At 45.4% G+C, this 18,790-nt stretch overlaps 1 protein-coding gene across 1 annotated transcript in view; it reads left to right on the forward strand.

The window, feature by feature from the left end:
* Positions 1 to 18,790, forward strand: part of SDE2 (SDE2 telomere maintenance homolog) — a 665,355-nt gene that overhangs the window by 564,268 nt on the left and 82,297 nt on the right. Inside the window, exon 6 of the mRNA XM_044059687.1 lies at positions 7,887 to 8,475. Within this exon, the coding sequence (XP_043915622.1) occupies positions 7,887 to 8,475 (589 nt within the window). The remainder of the gene's footprint in view (positions 1 to 7,886; positions 8,476 to 18,790) is intronic.

The raw sequence follows: 18,790 nt of genomic DNA on the forward strand, positions 1-18,790 counted from the left end.
ACATTTAATAAGGAATGGCCAGAGAGTTCCAAAAAGAAGTCAGTCCAGTATGTCTGACTGTTATAGAGCCATTGTGACCCACATCCACTCCCACTGCAACACTGCCCCCTTTTTCATCCTGAAAGTCTTCATTTCCTTTTTTTCTCCATGGCAACAGATTGCTTCAGACAAATGGGTTCTGAATTCCATTTATCAAGGTTAAAGATAGCTGTAGGATGGACCCTTTCCAAAGGGACATTCCTCATCCTCCAGATTAGAGTCTCTTGTTTTCACCTGTTCTTCATCACATGCCATCCCAAGGACTGTGGATCCAGATGTTCATCGTGTTTCACTGTTGCAGTCATTACAATTGGGTTATCCTGCTGGCAGGCTACCCGCATTCGGCCCGAGTTCCAAAGTCTAGGTCTGGCTTTGGTTGCTGTCGCCTCCTCCCTGACGTCAGTGTGCCAGAGGTATAAAAGATGCAGCAGACGCCATTTTCTTCAGTCTTTCTCGCCGCGTGGTGCCCGAAGCAAAAGCAGTTCGCAAGTACCAGTCGGCCGACTCCTGAGATTTTCAAATTCGAATTTCAGATCCGATGTCTTCATTAAAGCTAAGTACCCCGTTGGGGAAACTTTTTTCTTGCTCCAGACCGATGTCAGAAAAAGTTAATAATTGTATTTCTTGTGGGAAGCAAGTACCTCATAAGGATTTTCATTCTTACTGTATTCCTTGCCTAGGCCCTGACCACGACGTTGCTAGTTGTCGGTTTTGTGCTACATTTAACCAACGCATTATTAATTGGTACGATTTTGCATTCCATTACTTTGGCAGAAGATTCAATTATATAATGCCGTCGAAACAGCCGGCTACCGGAGTTTATAAAAAGTGCAAAGAAAAAGAAAAGGACAGGCAGCCGAGGTCCAAAACCGATAACGAGGCTTCTGTTAGGCCTGTCGCCAGTTCGCCGGTTCTCAGTGAGGCGCTTTCGCAGCCCCTGACGCCCGCTACCTCTGAGCCGCAAGCAGCTTCCGACTCCCACGTGGAGCCGACTAGGCCGCTGGAAACTCAAAGTATTGGATACTCGGAAACTATTCCCTCAGATGGGTCCGGAACCGCTGAGCAGGCATCGGCTTCTGAGGGTGTTTTCAGACCTACACAGTTATATGTAAAACTAACTTCGGCTTCAAAGGCAAAGACTAAAACAGCTCTAAAGACAAAGAAGCAAGTACAGCATTCTCCTGGACAGGCCTCCATGCCTAAAAAACAGATGCTTAAAATGGCCGAAGACCTAATTACTTTGATCAGGAGTTCCCATCCCCCTCCTGATAAGAGGCCTAGGCAAGAGATAGAATATGAATCTTCAGATCAGGTTTCCATTTCCTCCGATTCCTCTTCTGAAACAGGAATATTCCCTTCCTCCCTATGAGGATTCTGATGCTGAAGAATCTATCCCTTCAGCCTCTCCTCCTGAGGATTATTTTTTTGGGGAAACCCTACATACTGTGAGGGAGCATTTCCACTGGGAGAGCTAAGATTACTCAGAATCCAAGAAAAGGCTCAGAGACTTCCTTTTATTACCTCAGCACAGGCCCCTTGCTATTCCTCCTGTTTTAGACATTGTAGATGATGTATTTTCAGTGTCCGGTTTGTCTCCTGACTCTTTACCACCAGCTCCTGTTAAGCCAACAGATACTACAGGGTTCCTGATTCACATAAATTTCTTTACAAAAACCCTGCTGCTGACCCAGAAACTATTTCTCAGGGTCCCAAGGGGGTCAAGGCTTCCACTGCAAAAAAACCCTATCCCCTCTGATAGTGATTCAAGGGCCCTGGACAGATGGGGGAAAAAGATTTATACTTCTGCTACCTTGGCTGTAAGAGCTTTAAATTGTCAGTTTCATATGCTTAAATATCAGCAATATCTTATGTCGCTGCTTAAACAGAAAATGTTGGCAAATTCAGAATGTGCAGAAAACAAAGAAATGCAGGATTTATTGCATGCAGCTGAACAAGTGGGAAAGCATACTTTGCAATGTGGTTTTGATTCTCTAGAGGCCTCATGCAGGGCCGCAGTTACAGGACATGCATGGTTAAAAGAACAGAATCTGCCCGATCGTGTTAAAGCAAAACTATTAGGTGCTCCATTACAACATGATACCTTGTTTGTTAAAGTAGAAGAGGTGCTGAAGAAAATGGAGGACAAAGCTAAATCTATGCAAACAGTGAAGAATTTCTTACAGGTACAGCCTCCCAGATTTAGCAGGAATTGGCCTACAAAGAATTTGTCCTTTCCAGTGTCAGACAGGCTACAAAGAGGCAGATACAGATGCCCCAGAGGCAGATCATAGCCCCAAGGCTCATACAGGCCTAAGCAATGGGGTGCTTCTACTTCCAAAAGTAGAGAGGAAAAATCACAGCCATACAGGAAACTGTCTCAATGACTTCCCCCTGCCAGCACCAAGCACTTATCTTCTGGCAGCTCCTTTGGGGGGAAAACTAGCACTTTTTCACAAAATTGGCACATGATCACCCAGGACAAATGGGTCTTAAATATCGTATCTCAAGGCTACAGGTTCCACTTTCACACCCTGCCAAGGCCAAACGGTATGCCAGAGCTGCCACGCAATCAATAGGCAGAGGCACAAAAACAAGTTTCATCTCTCATGGACAAGAGAGCCATTCAGCAAGTACCACAGCAAGAGCAGGGACAAGGATTTTACTCAAGGCTATTCTTGGTACCCAGAAAGGACAAAGCCTGGAGACCAATACTGGACCTGTCTATCCTAAACACATTCCTGGATATTCCAAAATTCAAAATGTTAACTCTGCAGCAGCTTCTACCCATGCTGGGCAAGAAGGCTTGGCTTGTGACTTTTGACCTAAAAGAGGCATACCTGCATGTCCCAATCAGACATTCATGCAGAGGATACCTCAGATTTATAGCTGGCTCAATGTGCTGCCTTTTGGCTCATCTACTGCGCCCAGGGTCTTCACAAAATGCCTGGCACCAGTAATTGCATTTTGCAGACAGAGGAATACAAATATATCCTTACTTGGACGACTGCCTTATTCAAGCAGAGAACAAGGACATTCTACTAGATTACTAACAGGTCTAGGGTACACAGTAAACGAAAAGAAATCAAAACTCGTACCCTCTCAAGAGATAATATTCCTGGGTGCAAGCTTAAATACAACTGCCCAGATGGCTTATCTCACGCCAGACAAACACAGACAACTGACTACTTATTTCAAAATGTTGGCAACAAAGACCCAGTTATCTGCAAGAAAAATTCTGCAGGCTTTGGGCTTCGTGGCATCCTGCATACTACTAATTCCATATGCAAGACTGCATATGAGGAAACTTCAATGGTATCTAAAAAGTGTTTGGACTCAACATTGCCACAGCCTGGAAACAATACTTACCCTTATTCCCTGCCTGCAACAGGAGTTTCGATGGTGGGCAAAAGCCTGTCACCTCAACAAGGGACAGCCATTCACTCTACCCACAGCCAGGCAGACATTGACAACAGATGCATCAGATTATGCCTTGGGGGCCCATATGGCAGGACGATGTATTCAGGGCACATGGTCCGCAAGTCAAATGCATCTACATATCAATCAAAAAGAGATGCTAGCTGTTCAGAATGCCCTGACAGCCTTCAAGGATATACTTCATCCAGGACAACTACTGATAAAGACGGACAATACTACAGTCATGTGGTATATAAACAAGCAGGGGGGCAAGCATTCCTACCCACTCTGCAGACTAGCCATGAACTTGTGGGACACAGCACTGACTTACCAAGTACATCTGCAAGCACAATTCCTGCCAGGAAGGATAAGTACTCTGGCAGACTAACTAAGCAGAAACCTAATGGATCCCCACAAGTGGAAATTGGATCCACAAGTCTTCAGCATGATAACAAGGAACTGTGGATGCCCCGACATAGACCTATTTGCCTCCCCTCACAACTGCCAACTACAGAGATTCTGCACAAGGACTTATCCCAAGCAAGCATAGAAAGTGGATGCTCTATCTTTCAGCTGGAAAAACTTAACAGTATATGCCTTTCCTCATCTGCCTCTCCTCCCCAAGGTACTCCTCAAGGTCAGACAAGAGAAGCTAAAAAATGATACTGATTGCCCCAGACTGGCCCCGCCAGCACTGGTACCCAAACCTAAAGAGCTTGTCTCAGTGCCCAGCTTGGACATTACCTCAAATTCCTCACTTATTTACCCAACAAGACAGTATGATACTGCACAGCCAACTCAGGACCTTAAACCTGGCAGCATGGCGAATAATGTAGCCATTCAAGACACACCTCTCTCTAAAGCAGTGATGGATGTTATTTTGGAGGCCAGGAGGCCTAGCACCAGAAAATCTTATGCAGAAAAATGAAGAGATTCTGTGCTTGGAACCAGGCACAAGGTATTGACACGACTGTTCCAAATATTCCTCAGATTTTGCAATACTTAACTGAGATACAGGATAAAGGCCTTTCCTTTTCATCAATTAAAATTCATGCCTCTGCCATTTCAGCTCATTACAATACAGAACCACCTATTTTTTCTCATCCATTACCAAGGCAGTACCTCAGAGGGGCCAAAAACATAAGACCTCCAAGCAGAGCACCAATACCTACATGGGACCTCAACTATGTCTTGGAAAAACTCACACTGCCTCCATTTGAGCCAGCCTCTTCAGCTGATATAAAATTCTTATCCTGGAAAACAGCTCTGCTCCTAGCAATTACCTCCGCTAGACGAGTCTCAGAGTTACAGGCACTCATGGCTGTGGAACCTTTTATCATTTTCCATCCTGACAGGGTTTCTCTGAGGACAAACCCTACATTTATGCGTAAGGTAGTGTCCAGTGTGGCCCTTAACCAAACAATTCATTTGCCTACTTTTTACCCAAACCCACAGAATAAGGGAGAGACTTATGCATTCTTTGGACATTCACAGGCAGCTACGCTTCTACTTGGACAGAACCAAAGCTTTCACAAAGACTGACCAACTACTAGTGGCATATGCTGCAGGATCACAAGGAAAGCCTATCTCAAAACAGATTATTTCAAAGTGGATAGGCCACTGCATTCATTTCTGCTATTCACAGCATGGCAAATTAGTGCCTAAGGGCATTAGGCCACATTCAACCAGAGCAGCAGCCACTTCAGCAGCCTTCCTCAGAGGAGTACCAACCAAAGACATCTTAGAGGCTGCAACTTGGAGTTCAGTGCATACTTTTACAAAACACGATCACTTACCTCTCTACTCTAAATCCAGGGCAGGCTTTGCCACTGCAGTTCTGCAGGGCCTGATAGCCTCTCCTAATCCTATTTAGCACCAGCCTCCCAACCTTAGCTTTGGGATTCAACCCAATTGTAATGACTAAAGAAGTGAAACCCTATGAACATAGTACAGTTGTGTACCTACCATAAATGTAGATGTTCGAGTGTATTCACTGTTGCAGTCCAGGTTACCCTCCCACCATCCCCCTTTTCCTTGCTGGGACTTATCTGTACTTCTCTATTCTATACAACCTATGTGGTGTATTTGCTTGTAGATGAAGGAAAAGTTGATTTTTGTGTATGCATGCTTATTGGCATAATTTAGCCTACCATTTTAAGGGCACCTAACATCTGGGGCAAGAAAAACTGAAGAAAATGAAATTGGCGTTGGCTGCATCTTTTATACCCCTGGCGCACTGACGTCAGGGAGGAGGCGACAGCAAACGACGCCGGACCTAGACTTTGGAACTCGGGCCAACTGCGGGTAGCCTGCCAGCAGGATAACCCAATTGTAATGACTGTAACAGTGAATACACTCGAGCATCTACATTTATGGTAGGTACACAACTGTACTTTCTGCCTCTAAAATAGTGAAGGATTCAAGGATATTCCTAGAGACAAAGAAAGTTTTTGGAGACAAGTTCCAGACTACACATGATGAAACTACAGTGATTTTTTTCATTGTTATGTTGTAGTCCAAAGTTTTGGGTGGTCTTCCTGTGCAGAAGCCTGTTGTTGACGTCCGTATGTTGGTGGTGTAAAGGCTTGTTAGCCATCACCATCCAGTTGGTTATCTTTGTGAGTCCTCCCAAGACTTAGTATTGCAGCATATTGACTATGAAAAACATAGTACAGTTGTACTGGTAACTTGCCATAATTGTAGATGTTCAAGTGGATCAGTGTTGCAGTACCCTTTCCCACGCATCTACTCCCAAGCTGGGATAGGTAGTCAGAAACTGGGATGTCATCAGCCACCCGCACATCTTTTTTCAAGTATATCTCTTTACACTTCTCAGAATGACTGCCTGTGGACTAGCAGATGCCATGGCATGCAAAGGTTATGTACCACCAGACTCCAATAACAAGGGATTCAGCACTGTGTTATATGGTCCTGAGACAAAATGAGCAGTTAGGCATGTTAGTTCTGGGCCTAGAGAACAGACAGCATGAATGTAAATCTTTTTGAGGGATCCGTTAACCACGAGAGACATTTAACATTCTTAAGCATTAAACAGCTAAATAGTAATAGAAACAAGAAGACCTTCCCCAACAGGGTTCTTAGCTGAATCCTTTGGCTTCAGGCCAACCGTACTGATGATGATGTTAACACATCCCCTGTCTTTGCATTAAAAAAATAACCTTATCTCCATTTGTACCATCCAAGACAGCACTCTTAGCCTGGAAAATGCTTTCTTTATTGCTGTTAACTCTGCTAGAGTTTTGGGAGCTCCAGGTCTGATGTGCAAAGAACCAAACTTTCAGTTCCATAAAGAAAGGATTACCCTGTGCAGAGCCTACCTGTAACTAAGTAAACAGATGCCATTTGCCTTTTATAATAGATGCAACAAAACATTGAGGTACAATAAAAACTTCTTTTAGGGCGTATGCCAGTTCTGCTGCTTATTTAAGGATGGTCTCTGCACAGAACATGTTTGACTGTATGAACTGGCAGACTTGCCACATTTACCAGACACTGCAAGTTAGGTGCCGAATCTAGAAGCAGAGCAGGCCTTGATATGACAGTACTGCAGGGAAATACTTAAGTTGTTCACTGTTATCCTTGAATGTTGCTTGGGATTCTGCTTGTTTGTTATAATGCTGCTGCAGGAGGGCACCAAGAAGAAAGATAATATAGTTGTCTGAGATGTTCCCCAAAACGATAGAGGTTTGAAAGAGATTCTAGCAGTATAGATAGGCTGATGCCTCTTTATCAGCCCCTGATTTTCAGAGATTTATCTGGTTTTACCCCAAAGTGTTGCTTTTACCTCAAAATATTGAGTTTATGACGAAACATGCTTGATGATCATTACAGTTTCAGACGTTATTTCGTCAGGAAATGCATGGTAGTACTTTTTTTTTTTTTTTAAGTTAGCCATGACAGCATTGTAAGTGTACCCCTGACTTTGAGCTTCTATCCCTATTATTTTTGACAGTTACTGATTGTAGAAGTAAGATTTTGAGAGCAACAGCCTTAATTTTTTTTGTGTATCTATTCGTAAATTGTAGAGTTCGTGTTACCAAAAGTAAAATTTATTTGCTATAACTGAAGACTTAGTAAGATAGCACTGCTGTTATTGTATGTGCCAGATGTTGCCAGAAGAGCAATAATACAAGGTTTACATTACCCTTGTACAGAGGAGCATTCAGTTACTTGATAATTAGGCCAGACAACTGACAAATACAAGGCCTCATAAAATATAACTTGTACAAGTCTTTTTTCTTGAAGTTTTCCCATTATTCTAAGAACTGTAATTATATTTTATGGTAAGTTCTTACATTTCCTTGTTAGAATATTTGTTGTACAGTTTCATTGGTTAATAACTGTGGATCATTTTGCTTCTCCGTTTAATAGATGGTAGCTGTAAACTAATTTATTTTCCCCTTTTAAAAAAGGTTGGGCGTAGAAGGTCTTGAAGCTGCCAAAGATGAAGACAGCAATGAAGATACTGATGACAGCAGTGATATAAGTGATGATTCAGATGAGTCTAGCTCTTCCTCAGTCGAACCACTGGGAAATGCAGACCGATCTGGTGACTTTTCCAGCCACAGTAGTTTTGAGGAACGACCAGGGTGTGTTCTAGATGAATATATCTCTAAAGAGATTTCTGCCGAGAGTAACAGCTGCATTAAAGTGACAGAGGAGAATAAAAGCGATTGTAAGGAGAGTACTCATGAAATTACATCTGCTAAATATGCAGATAGCGCTGTAGAGACCTCGGTGCAGAAGGAAGACCGGTGTAGTGAAGTCACAGCAGAGGAAAATGAGTGTAAGGAGACCCCTTCAAGTAACAAAGCTACAAATGAGAAAAGTCAAAATAAAGAAGGCATTATTAATGAAACATCTGTACATTGTTCAGAGCTGGCGGATGGTCATGCTGCCAAAACAGAGGAGGATAAAACCATCTTGAAGACCAAAGAGGATGCAGAGATGGTTGTGAATTCCAGTACTGAGAATGGCCGAAATAGCCAAGTGTCCATTTCTGTAAGTAGTGCCAACCTTTTTTAATTTCTCCAAGTCTTTTGAGTTTCTTATACCATGATGGGAATGGACCCCATTCCTAAGTCAAAGTGTGATTAAAGTTCATAAAATTAGTATTGTTTCAATCTTTGTCAGCCAGTAGTACTCTTTGCAGCACACGCAATGTGCCCCTTAATGACTCCTGCAGTTTTTATGGAGTTACATGTATTGGTAACATATCTAAATATAACTGTAAATGATTTTTTTTTATAAGACCCTTTGCTCCTACTACTATTGGAACTGTCCGAGTAACTTTCTTCCACATTGCTCTCGTTTCTGCCTGCAGGCCATGATATTTTATGACTCTCTCTATACTCAAGACACTGCAGTCAGTGGGTGTGGCAATTTCAACGATCAATGCTACTCTTGTCTTCTTTGCTTGGACCACTATATCCGGTTTTCTAGCATCTGTCTTTTGAACTGCTTGTAATGGATGCTACCATGTGATGTAGACTTCATTTTCTGTGATGCTTTGTGGCTCATGTTTCCAATGTTTTTCGGCCACTTCAGGACCATAACGTTTGCACAATCCCCAGTGCAACAATCTTGCCACATTATTATGCCTTTTAGTATACAGTCCTTCTGCCGTTAGTATGTCGCAACCAGCAACGAGGTGTGCAACTGTTGCCAATTCGGTTTTACAAAACTTATATTTGTCTGTTTCTCCCACATGTTCAGTGGACTTTATAAACCAACATCTACGCAGCCCACTGTCTTGGGCTGCCGATATTAACCTTTCATCTCTTAGTTTGAATTTGCCTGTTCTTAACCATTCCTGTGTTTATTCCTTATCAACATGAGGTTCTTCCAGAAGTTTTCTATACTTGCAACTATATTTATGCTTTTACCACATTTCTTGCCTTCTCATCTGATCCATCACCTAATATTCTTTCTTTTGTGTTTTGGCAATTCAGTTGCAGCCTGATTTTTATTTTCTTCAGTTTGATTTCCATTCCTGCTTAATGCCGATAAGCTTCTGCTAGGTTAAACAGAGAAGTCATCTTAGATTTATTATCTTCATGTTTCAAAACTTTCACTACGTGTGGGTCTTGTGAGGCCAGCAGATGTGTGGAATCCCACGACTGCAGATCTAATTTCAGAGGCCCATCCCTACTCCAGAACGGGGAATATATATTCTTGGTATGCACTGATTTTTATAAATCATTTGGTTGGCATGAAGCATCCTTCTTGTTTTCCTGTCTAACCTGTTCAACACATTTTTTGGGGCCTGCAGTCAGGACAGGAAGAGCAAATAGGTTTATAGCTTGAATTTTGTTCCTAGATGTCTGCTGTTTTCAGGATTAATTTAAGTCTTCTGAAGTATTCTAGTCAGTTTTATTCACATTTGTTCGTGTTTGATTGTTGATCCTTCATCAGTTCCCAAATATTTTATACACTCTTTTTTGCTCAAGTTTTTTTATATCACATTCTTGTCCCAAACTGATGATCTGAAGTAGTTAACTTCATTTGATTATCAACCTGTGGGTTGTCTGATCCGGACCGGATCTGAGACAGTTTCACCAGCATCTGATCTGAGCTCCAAGCTCCTCCCCTTAACCATAATACTCCTCCATCTCCTTCCTTCCCTCAGATCTCGTTTGCCACGGCTTTGCCAAGCAGTGTGGTCTAGAGCTGCAGGTGTGGTAGGCACTTTTTCTACTGTTTTTGTGGGTATTTGAGTTGCTGTTAGTCTAGGTAGGTTTCCTACTGTCGCCTTGCCTTCCCTTCCCTCTTTTTGCATCTCGTTTCCCATCAAAAAAAAGTTTTGTGTTGTAGGTAGAATAGGCCTCATCTCCCTTACACACACACTAGGAGGGGTAAATGTTGGGGTCGGGTAGCTTAGTTTAAACCTTGTTTGAACTTTTTGGTACCTCGTACCTTCTGTGTTGGATATGGCAGATCAGCAGGCCAGGTTGGTCTTTAGAAAATGCACAGTGTGTGGCCATAAGTTGTCCCCAGCGGATAGCCACACTCTGTGCATTGTGTCTGGAGGCAGCCTATCTTTCTTCGGACTGCCCTATTTGTGCTGGGTTCAACACCAGGGCCCTAAAGGATTGTAGGGCAAAATTGATCCTCAAGGGACTTCTCCCTGCTATGGAGGCGTCTTCTATTGTGGTCACGGCCGTGACTGGCACATTCAACTTCAGCCACTGTCTCCTCCTCTCCCTAAAAGGCCGGGATGCAACCTCCAGGACAGAGGGATAGGGAGTCAAAAAAAGAGAGGAGCAAAGACAAAGACAAAGGGAGCAAGAGATCCCGGACCGGTCTAATTTGGTGTGTCCTCCCCCTAAACAGCCAGCTTTTTCCAATCCAGCTTCTCCTCTGCTCGCCGAGATTTTCACTGGAACCAGTGGAGCTTAGACCTCTTTCTAGGGCCTCCGTACACCGACCTTGTCAGCCGCCGTTGGTGGCCTTGTTGCGGTCCACCAGAAGTCTATCTGAAGTGGACATGGACAAAATGATGCAAAGGTTTATTTGCACCCAGATTCAGAGGGGGGGTGTTACCAGCCCCCTCTCCCGGAGGGGGGAGCTTGCTTTCCTTCTTTGCCCCGATATCTCCTTCTCCGGTCCAACCCCCTGGTATCGCAGTTCTTGGATCTGAGAGGTCCTGGAGTCAGGCGGTCAGTGCCGATGGCACCATGTACCTCGACACCGGTCATTACCTTGAGCAGAGCGGCTCTCTGAGCCGAAGCCTGGACATCAGATCCGAAGGGTTGGGCCTTTCTCCTTTGGCTCCAATGCTGTCGGGTCAAGGCCTATCCCCCTGTATCTTGGCTCTCCCTTGGCTTTCGACGTGGTGGAGAGTGTTATCTCCAGGGGATCGAGGCCCTTGACCATCTCATCTGTTTCCACCCTGACTCCCTCGCCTCTGGGTAAGTCTTCTGCCATTTTCCCATGCAGGGACAGCCCATGCTCGATGTGGCCCAGACTGTTTCCCTCAAGAAACCACAAGTAGTTCGTGAGCCCTCTGCGGGGAGTCCCACCAAAGAGATCCCTCGCAAACGAACATGCAAAAGGAGGCACCGGGATTTCTCTCCAGAGTCCCTCACTGAGGATACCGGCTTGGAGGAAGGGGAAGGTTCCCCCAGATCACCCCCCGGCAATGTCTCCTTTGGAGACATCATGGAAATCCTTTGCCATTGGGGGGGGGGGGTAGGTCCACCCCCAGACCTTCCTCGGACAAGTCTGTGTTCCTGGAGGCCTTCGACATGGACCTGTCTACCTCCTGGGTGCCCCCTCCCAGCGGATCTATTGGTGGACCGCATTACCACCAGGGCAGGAAAGGAGCTGGAAACCGTGGAGCCAATCCCCAGGCTCCCTGATAAGATATTGAGCCCTCCAGTAGACAGAGTTGGAACAAGGGGTCCCCAGTGGATGCCATGATGGTAGCGGCTGTCACTAAGAAAGAACTAGCCCAGGAAAGTTCTACAGTCCATTCCCCAGACTGAGAGTCCAGAATGATGGATCGTCTGGGACATATGCTTCAGTCACCTTTAATATAAGGGCGCTGAAGTATTTGGCCAACATTACTAGACTACAGCGAGACCTCGTCAAGGAGTTCACGGAGTTGCCCCCAGAGTCCATGTCTCCGGAGGATAAATGCACATTCTCTGCGAGGATGGCCACTCTCAAAGTTGTTACAAATATGTCCATGCACCTCCTCTCACATGCCACTGAAGGAGCAGCAAGGGGTGCGGGGTCCGGCGTTGCCATGAGGTGACATGTCTGGCTTAGGATTTTTCAGTTCACAGAACACTTTAAGGCATCTTTTAAGAATGCCCCTTACGATGGTTCTTCCTTGTTTGGGAATACGGTTCATGAGACATTAGTTCAGAGTGAGGAGGACTTGAAGGCATTGTCTGCCATCAGAATCCGCTTCTCTAATCCCCAAAGATCTTCTCCAGGAGTCAGTGGAGGCAAAAGATGTGGTTCCAGAAGTCTCCGTATTCCCGAGACACTCTGTGGACTCACCTTTCCCTAGAGGCAGAGGGGGGGTCATGACAGACGCTGTCCCAGAGGTGGGGGGGGGGGTCCAAGAAATTTTGGGTCTCGAGAATCATTCTGACAGGCCCGTGCAGCAGCCCTGAGGGGTTGCCTGACTGCTATGCTCTGGAGGCAGTTGGGGGTCACCTTTCGATGCACCTGACGGCATGGGAGTCCATGTCATTAGACCGTTGGGTGCTTCAAATAATATCCAGACTGTATACAATCCCCTTTCTGACTCCTCCCATTCCCCCAAAACACCTCCCAGATATTCCACCTGCACAAAGGGAGCCAGCAGCACTCAAAATAAAAAAGCTGCTAAGGAAATGAGTCATCCAGCCCATCCCCCTAGATCAGTCTGGATAAGGCATCTATTCCAGGTTCTTTTTGGTGCCAAAAAAGGCTGGGGACCTAAGGGCCTATTCTGGACCTTTCTAGTCTAAACCTGTCAGTTGCCAAAGAGAAGTTCTGGATGGTCACTCTACAATCCATCCTGCCTTACCTGCAGGAGAACAATTGGATGTGCTCAGTAGATCTCCAGGATGCGTACTATCACATCAAAATGCACAGATGCTCCAGGAGGTTCCTCCGCTTTCGGCTGGGGCCAATCACTATCAATTCTGAGCCATACCCTTCAGTCTCACCACAGCCCCCAAGGGTGTTTACCAAGGTAATGGCAGTAGTAGCTGCTCACCTGAGGCTTCAGGGGATACAGGTCTTACCCGTACCTGGACGATTGGCTCCTTGCCATTCCCACCAGGCGTCTACTTTGTCAGGCCATGGACTATTTCCTGAAATTGTCAGACTTGCTGGGCATCACGATCAAAACATCCAAGTCTTCTCTAGACCCTGTTCAGGTCTTAGACTACATAGGTACGAGAATCGATACATTTCAAACCAAGGTCTTTCTAACTCCAGGGAGTCTGAAACTTATGTCTTCATGTACCTGTGATCCTTCAGTCTTATCTTCCTCCAGCCAAGGCGATTTTAAGAGCCTTGGGTTCCATGGCAGCCACCACCATCACTCTTCTTCCCTCTGCTCGTCTTCATATGTGGGTTCTGCAGTGGATGCTAAAAGTCCAATGGTCCTTTTTAGATGTGCCGTTGACACATCCTATTCACATAAGCAACGCGTGCAGAAGTCCCTCCTATGGTGGATATGATCCCCGGACCTAGTAGAGGGACGTACATTTATTGCAGCCTCTCCCCAAGCCACGGTGACCACGGATGCCTACCAACTAGGGTGGGGGGGGGCATTGCTCGGGCAGGACAGTCCAAAGCATGTGGTCCCTGAATAAGACCAAATTGCATATCAATGTTCTAGAGATGAGGGCGGTCTTAGCGTTGCAGACCATTCATGCCTTTCTTCCTCTGGGAACGATTGCAATTCAGACAGACAATATGTCAGTGTTCTGGTATATCAACAAGCAGGGAGGAACCAGGTCTTACCCCCTTTGTTGCGAAGCCATGCGACTGTGGGAATGTGCGATCTCCACCATCTGATGTCCTTCAAGAATGCAACTGCAGTCATAACATGTGGGTTGTCCTGCCTCAGGCAGCCCTCGGTCGGCCGGATTCCAAAGTCTGGGTCCGACGTCGGCTGATGTCGCATTTCTCTCCGACGTCAGAGCGGCTGGAGTATATAAGCATCAGCCGACGCCATTTTCTTCAGTCTTTCTTGCCGCGCGGTGCCCGAAGCAGAAGCAGTTCGCAAGTGCCGGTCGGTCAGCTCCTGTATTCTATGATACCAAGTCATCAAAAGCTAAGTACCCGTTGGGGACCTTTTCTTGCCTCAGCCGATGTCAGAAATTACTGAAAAAGTTAACAATTGTCTTTTGTGGTAAACAAATACCTCATAAGGATTTCCACTCTTACTGCCTCCCTTGCCTGGGCCCAGACCACGACGCCTCGGCCTGTGTAGCCTGTGCTCGCTTCAACAAGCGCACTCTCAGGCGTCGGGCAGAGTTCGCTGAAGACTTTTTCGGCGATAAATTTGCTTATACCATGCCGTCGGATCTTCCGACATCGCAAACTCCCAAAAAGCGAAAAGACCGGGACCGACATCCTCAGCCCCCGTCTTCCACCGACTCCACGCCAAAACCTAGCGCGAGTGCTCCGGTTCCCTCTGAGACTGTCTCCACCGCTCCGAACCGAAGACACCGCAGTACCGATGACTCCGATTCCAGCCATTACTCCGACGCCAGTTATAGATTTTCCTCCGGATACCGAAACCGAGGAAATGCCCGAGACCATTGCTGTAGACAAGGTCACTCCTGCACGTGGAGCTGCCAGGCCTCCTTTGGCCATGTCTATTAAGGCCTACACTAGGGCTAAGGCCGCCAGCAAAACAAAGCATATTACTCCAAGATCCTTACCTCAGCCGACTCCAGAGACACAAATTATGTCCATGGCTGCTGATTTAATTTCCATGATTAGAGGTTCACAGACCCATCCAGAGAGAGCATCCCAGCCTCCTCCTGATGAAAGGCCCCGGGTTGAACCCTCTGACCCTACTCCTTCAGATGAAGACTCTGAGGGCTCTGTCCACTCTGATAGCCAGGAAGAGCTCTTCCAGACCTATGAGGACTCCGATGCAGAAGATTCCATCCCTTCGCCTCCCTCCTGAGGATATTTCCTTTGGGGAAGTTCTGCACACCATGAGGGAACATTTCAAGTGGCAGGGCCAAGAATATTCTGATTCCAGGAAACGCCTTTAGGACTTTCCTTAAGAAGCCTCAGCACAGGCCCTTAGCTATTCCTCCTGTACTTGATGTTCTGGATGATTTGTATTCTGATTCTAGTGCTACCCCTGATACTCTCCCTCCTGCACCAGCCAAGCCAGACAGGTATTACAGGGTCCCAGAAACTCATTCCCATTTATTTAGGGCCCATACTGTTGATTTGGAAACTATTTCACAGGGGCCTAAAGGAGTTTCAGCCTCCACCTCTAAAAATCCTTTGCCCTCCAACAGGGAGGCATGGTCTTTAGAGAGATGGGGTAAAAAGGTTTACACTTCCACTACTTTATCTATGAGAGCTTTAAATTGCCTTTTTCATATGTTCCAATATCAGGATTATCTCTTAGAAGATTTGCAAAAAACACTAGCTTCTCCTGATCCTTTAGACAGGAAAACTTTGCAGGAAGCTGTACATAACACTCAGCAAGTAAGCAATCACTTCCTGCAGTGTGGATATGATGCACTGGAAGCTTCATGTAGGGCAGCTATGACAGGGGCAGTGATGCGAAGACATGCTTGGTTAAAAGATCAACCACTACCAGATCATGTAAAAGCAAAACTTCTGGATGCACCTTTGGAAAAGAACAAGCCTTTTGGTGCAAATGCTAAGGATGTGCTAAAGACCATTGAAGAAAAAGCAAAATCAGTTCAAACTGTAAAGGATTTCCTCCAGGTTCAACCCCCCAGATTCAGTAGGAACTGGCCTTCAAAAAACTGGTCCTTTCCTAATCCAGAAAAGTTTCAAAGGGGTAAGAACAGATGTGGCCGAGGAAGAGGCCAATACAGAGGCCCTTACAGGGGACGTCAATGGCAGCCAGGAAACCAAAGAAGTGACTCAGGTGTTTCTCCTGCCCAACAACCACAATCTCAATGACTTTCCTCTACTACCTACCAGGGAACAAGTAAAAGCTCCCTTGGGCGGAAAATTATCTCTGTTTGCAGAAAACTGGCACAGACTGACAAAGGACAAATGGATTTTGGACATTATAGACCGAGGGTACAGGTTTCATTTTCATACCCTACCAAGAAAACAAGGCATGCCAAATCTACCACAACATCAAAGGGCAGAGGCTATCAAGCAAATCTCTGCTAGCTCAAATGAAAGCAATAGAAAGAGTTCCACAACAAGAACAAGAACAGGGATTTTACTCAAGACTGTTCCTTGTTCCAAGAAAAGAAACTCAATGGAGACCAATACTGGACTTGTCCGCATTAAACACCTTTCTCATAGTACCAAAGTTCAAAATGCTGACTCTGCAGCAACTCCTTCCCATGCTGGGCAAGGAGTCGTGGCTGATTACTCTGGACCTCAAGGAGGCATACCTGCATGTCCCTATCAGACACAGTTGCAGAAGATACCTCAGATTTCTTGCAGGGCCAGAGCATTATCAATTCTCAGCATTGCCATTTGGCTTATCTACTGCCCAGAGTGTTTACAAAATGCCTGGCTTCAGTAATTGCTCATTGCAGGATCCAGGGTATACAAATTTACCCACCTGGACGACTGCCTCATACAAGCGGACGACAAACTGATGTTGACAAAAATCTGGAATATGTCATACGATTACTTCAAGCTCTGGGATACACAGTCAACTTCCAAAAGTCAAGACTGCAGCCATCCCAGCAAATAATCTTCTTAGGAGCCAAACTAGACACAGCCTCTCAAATGGCTTACCTGACAGAAGACAAGCAAGAGAAGTTAACTCAATACTTCAAAGATTTAGCAAAACTCACCCAGATGACTGCAAGGAGATTCCTACAGGCCCTGGGTTACATGGCATCCTGCATTCTACTGGTTCCATTAGCAAAACTACACATGAGAAAGCTTCAATGGTACCTAAAAAGCGTTTGGTCTCAGCACAGCAACAACTTGGAGACAATCATACCACTCATTCCATGCCTACAAAAGGAATTCCTATGGTGGGCTTCGGTGAGCAAGGAAAACACAGGACCACAGATAACACAGACCATGACTACAGACGCCTCAGACCTCGGATGGGGGGTGCACATGGAAGGCAGATGTATACAAGGACTATGGTCTCCAAAGGAAACACATCTGCATATAAATCAAAAGGAAATGCTGGCAGTAATGCATGCTATCGAGGTTTTTCAAAACCAACTCCAGCAAGGTCACTTAATGATATGGACAGACAACACCACTGTGATGTGGTACATAAACAAGCAGGGGGGCACTCACTCTTATCCCCTTTGCAGACTGACAATGCAGCTTTGGGAGAAATCACTGAGTCTAAACATCCAGTTACAATCACAGTTTGTTCCAGGAAAAGACAATGTGTTGGCGGACAGCCTAAGCAGGATTTTCACAGATCCACACGAGTGGAGGTTGCATCCGAAGGCTTTCAGACAACTCACTTCGACATGGGGCAAGCCAGAAGTGGACCTATTTGCCTCTCACATCAATCATCTACTACCAAAATTTTGCACAAGGACATACCATCCAAAGGCTTGGAAAATAGATGCTCTCTCATTCAACTGGAGCTCCCTAACAATCTATGCATTCCCACCTCTGCCACTGATGACCTCAGTATTACTAAAGATCAAAGCAGAGAAGCCCAAGGGAATCATAATAGCCCCGGACTGGCCAAGACAACACTGGTACCCACTACTACGGAGCATATGTCACACCAGGAGGTGGGCCCTCCCTCAGTGGCCTCTACTTTTTGACTCAGCACAATTTCGGAACACTGCATCCAAACCTTCAAACTCTGCAGCTAACAGCCTGGGAGATCCCATAAATAAATTTAACTTACGTCTCTCTAAGGAAATTCAGCGGATACTAACAGAGGCTCGAAGACCGTCCACCAGAAAGGTCTACTTAGCCAAGTGGAAAAGATTCAGCAATTGGAATACCAGCAAAGGGCATGATGCATCATTACTGAACATCCCTCTTATCTTGGAATATTTGGCAGATATGTTACAGAGTGGCCTCTCATATTCATCAATAAAAATACATGCATCTGCCATTTCAGCTAGATACAACACTGATCCTCCTGTTTTTTCTCACCCCTTACTAAGGCAATTCCTCAGGGGAATCAAGAACATTAAGCCACCAAGAAAGGCACCAGTGCCAGCCTGGGACCTCAATTTTGTCTTAGAAAAACTGACTCTACCTCCTTTTGAGCCAGCAGCATCAGTTGACTTGCAATTTCTATCATGGAAAACAGCTTTCCTGTTGGCAATTACCTCAGCAAGAAGGGTTTCGGAACTACAGGCCCTAATGGCAATACCACCCTTTATTATTTTCCACAGAGACAGGGTTTCATTAAGGACCATCCCTACCTTTATGCCAAAGGTGGTATCTAGGGTTTCTCTAAATCAAGCTATTCATCTGCCTGCCTTTTTCCCCAATCCTGAGAATAAGGGGGAAAGGCTTTACATACCTTGGACATTCATAGACAACTTCGATACTACCTGGACAGAACCAAGGCAAGTAGGAAGTCTGAACAGCTTTTGTAGCTTACCCCTGCAGTCCAAGGAAAAGCAATTTCAAAACAGACTATTTCTAAATGGATTGGACATTGCATCAGATTCTGTTA

The sequence above is a fragment of the Protopterus annectens genome, chromosome 1.part2, assembly GCF_019279795.1.
Source record: "Protopterus annectens isolate FY-2018-M chromosome 1.part2, PAN1.0, whole genome shotgun sequence".
Classification (NCBI taxonomy): Eukaryota; Metazoa; Chordata; order Ceratodontiformes; family Protopteridae; genus Protopterus; species Protopterus annectens.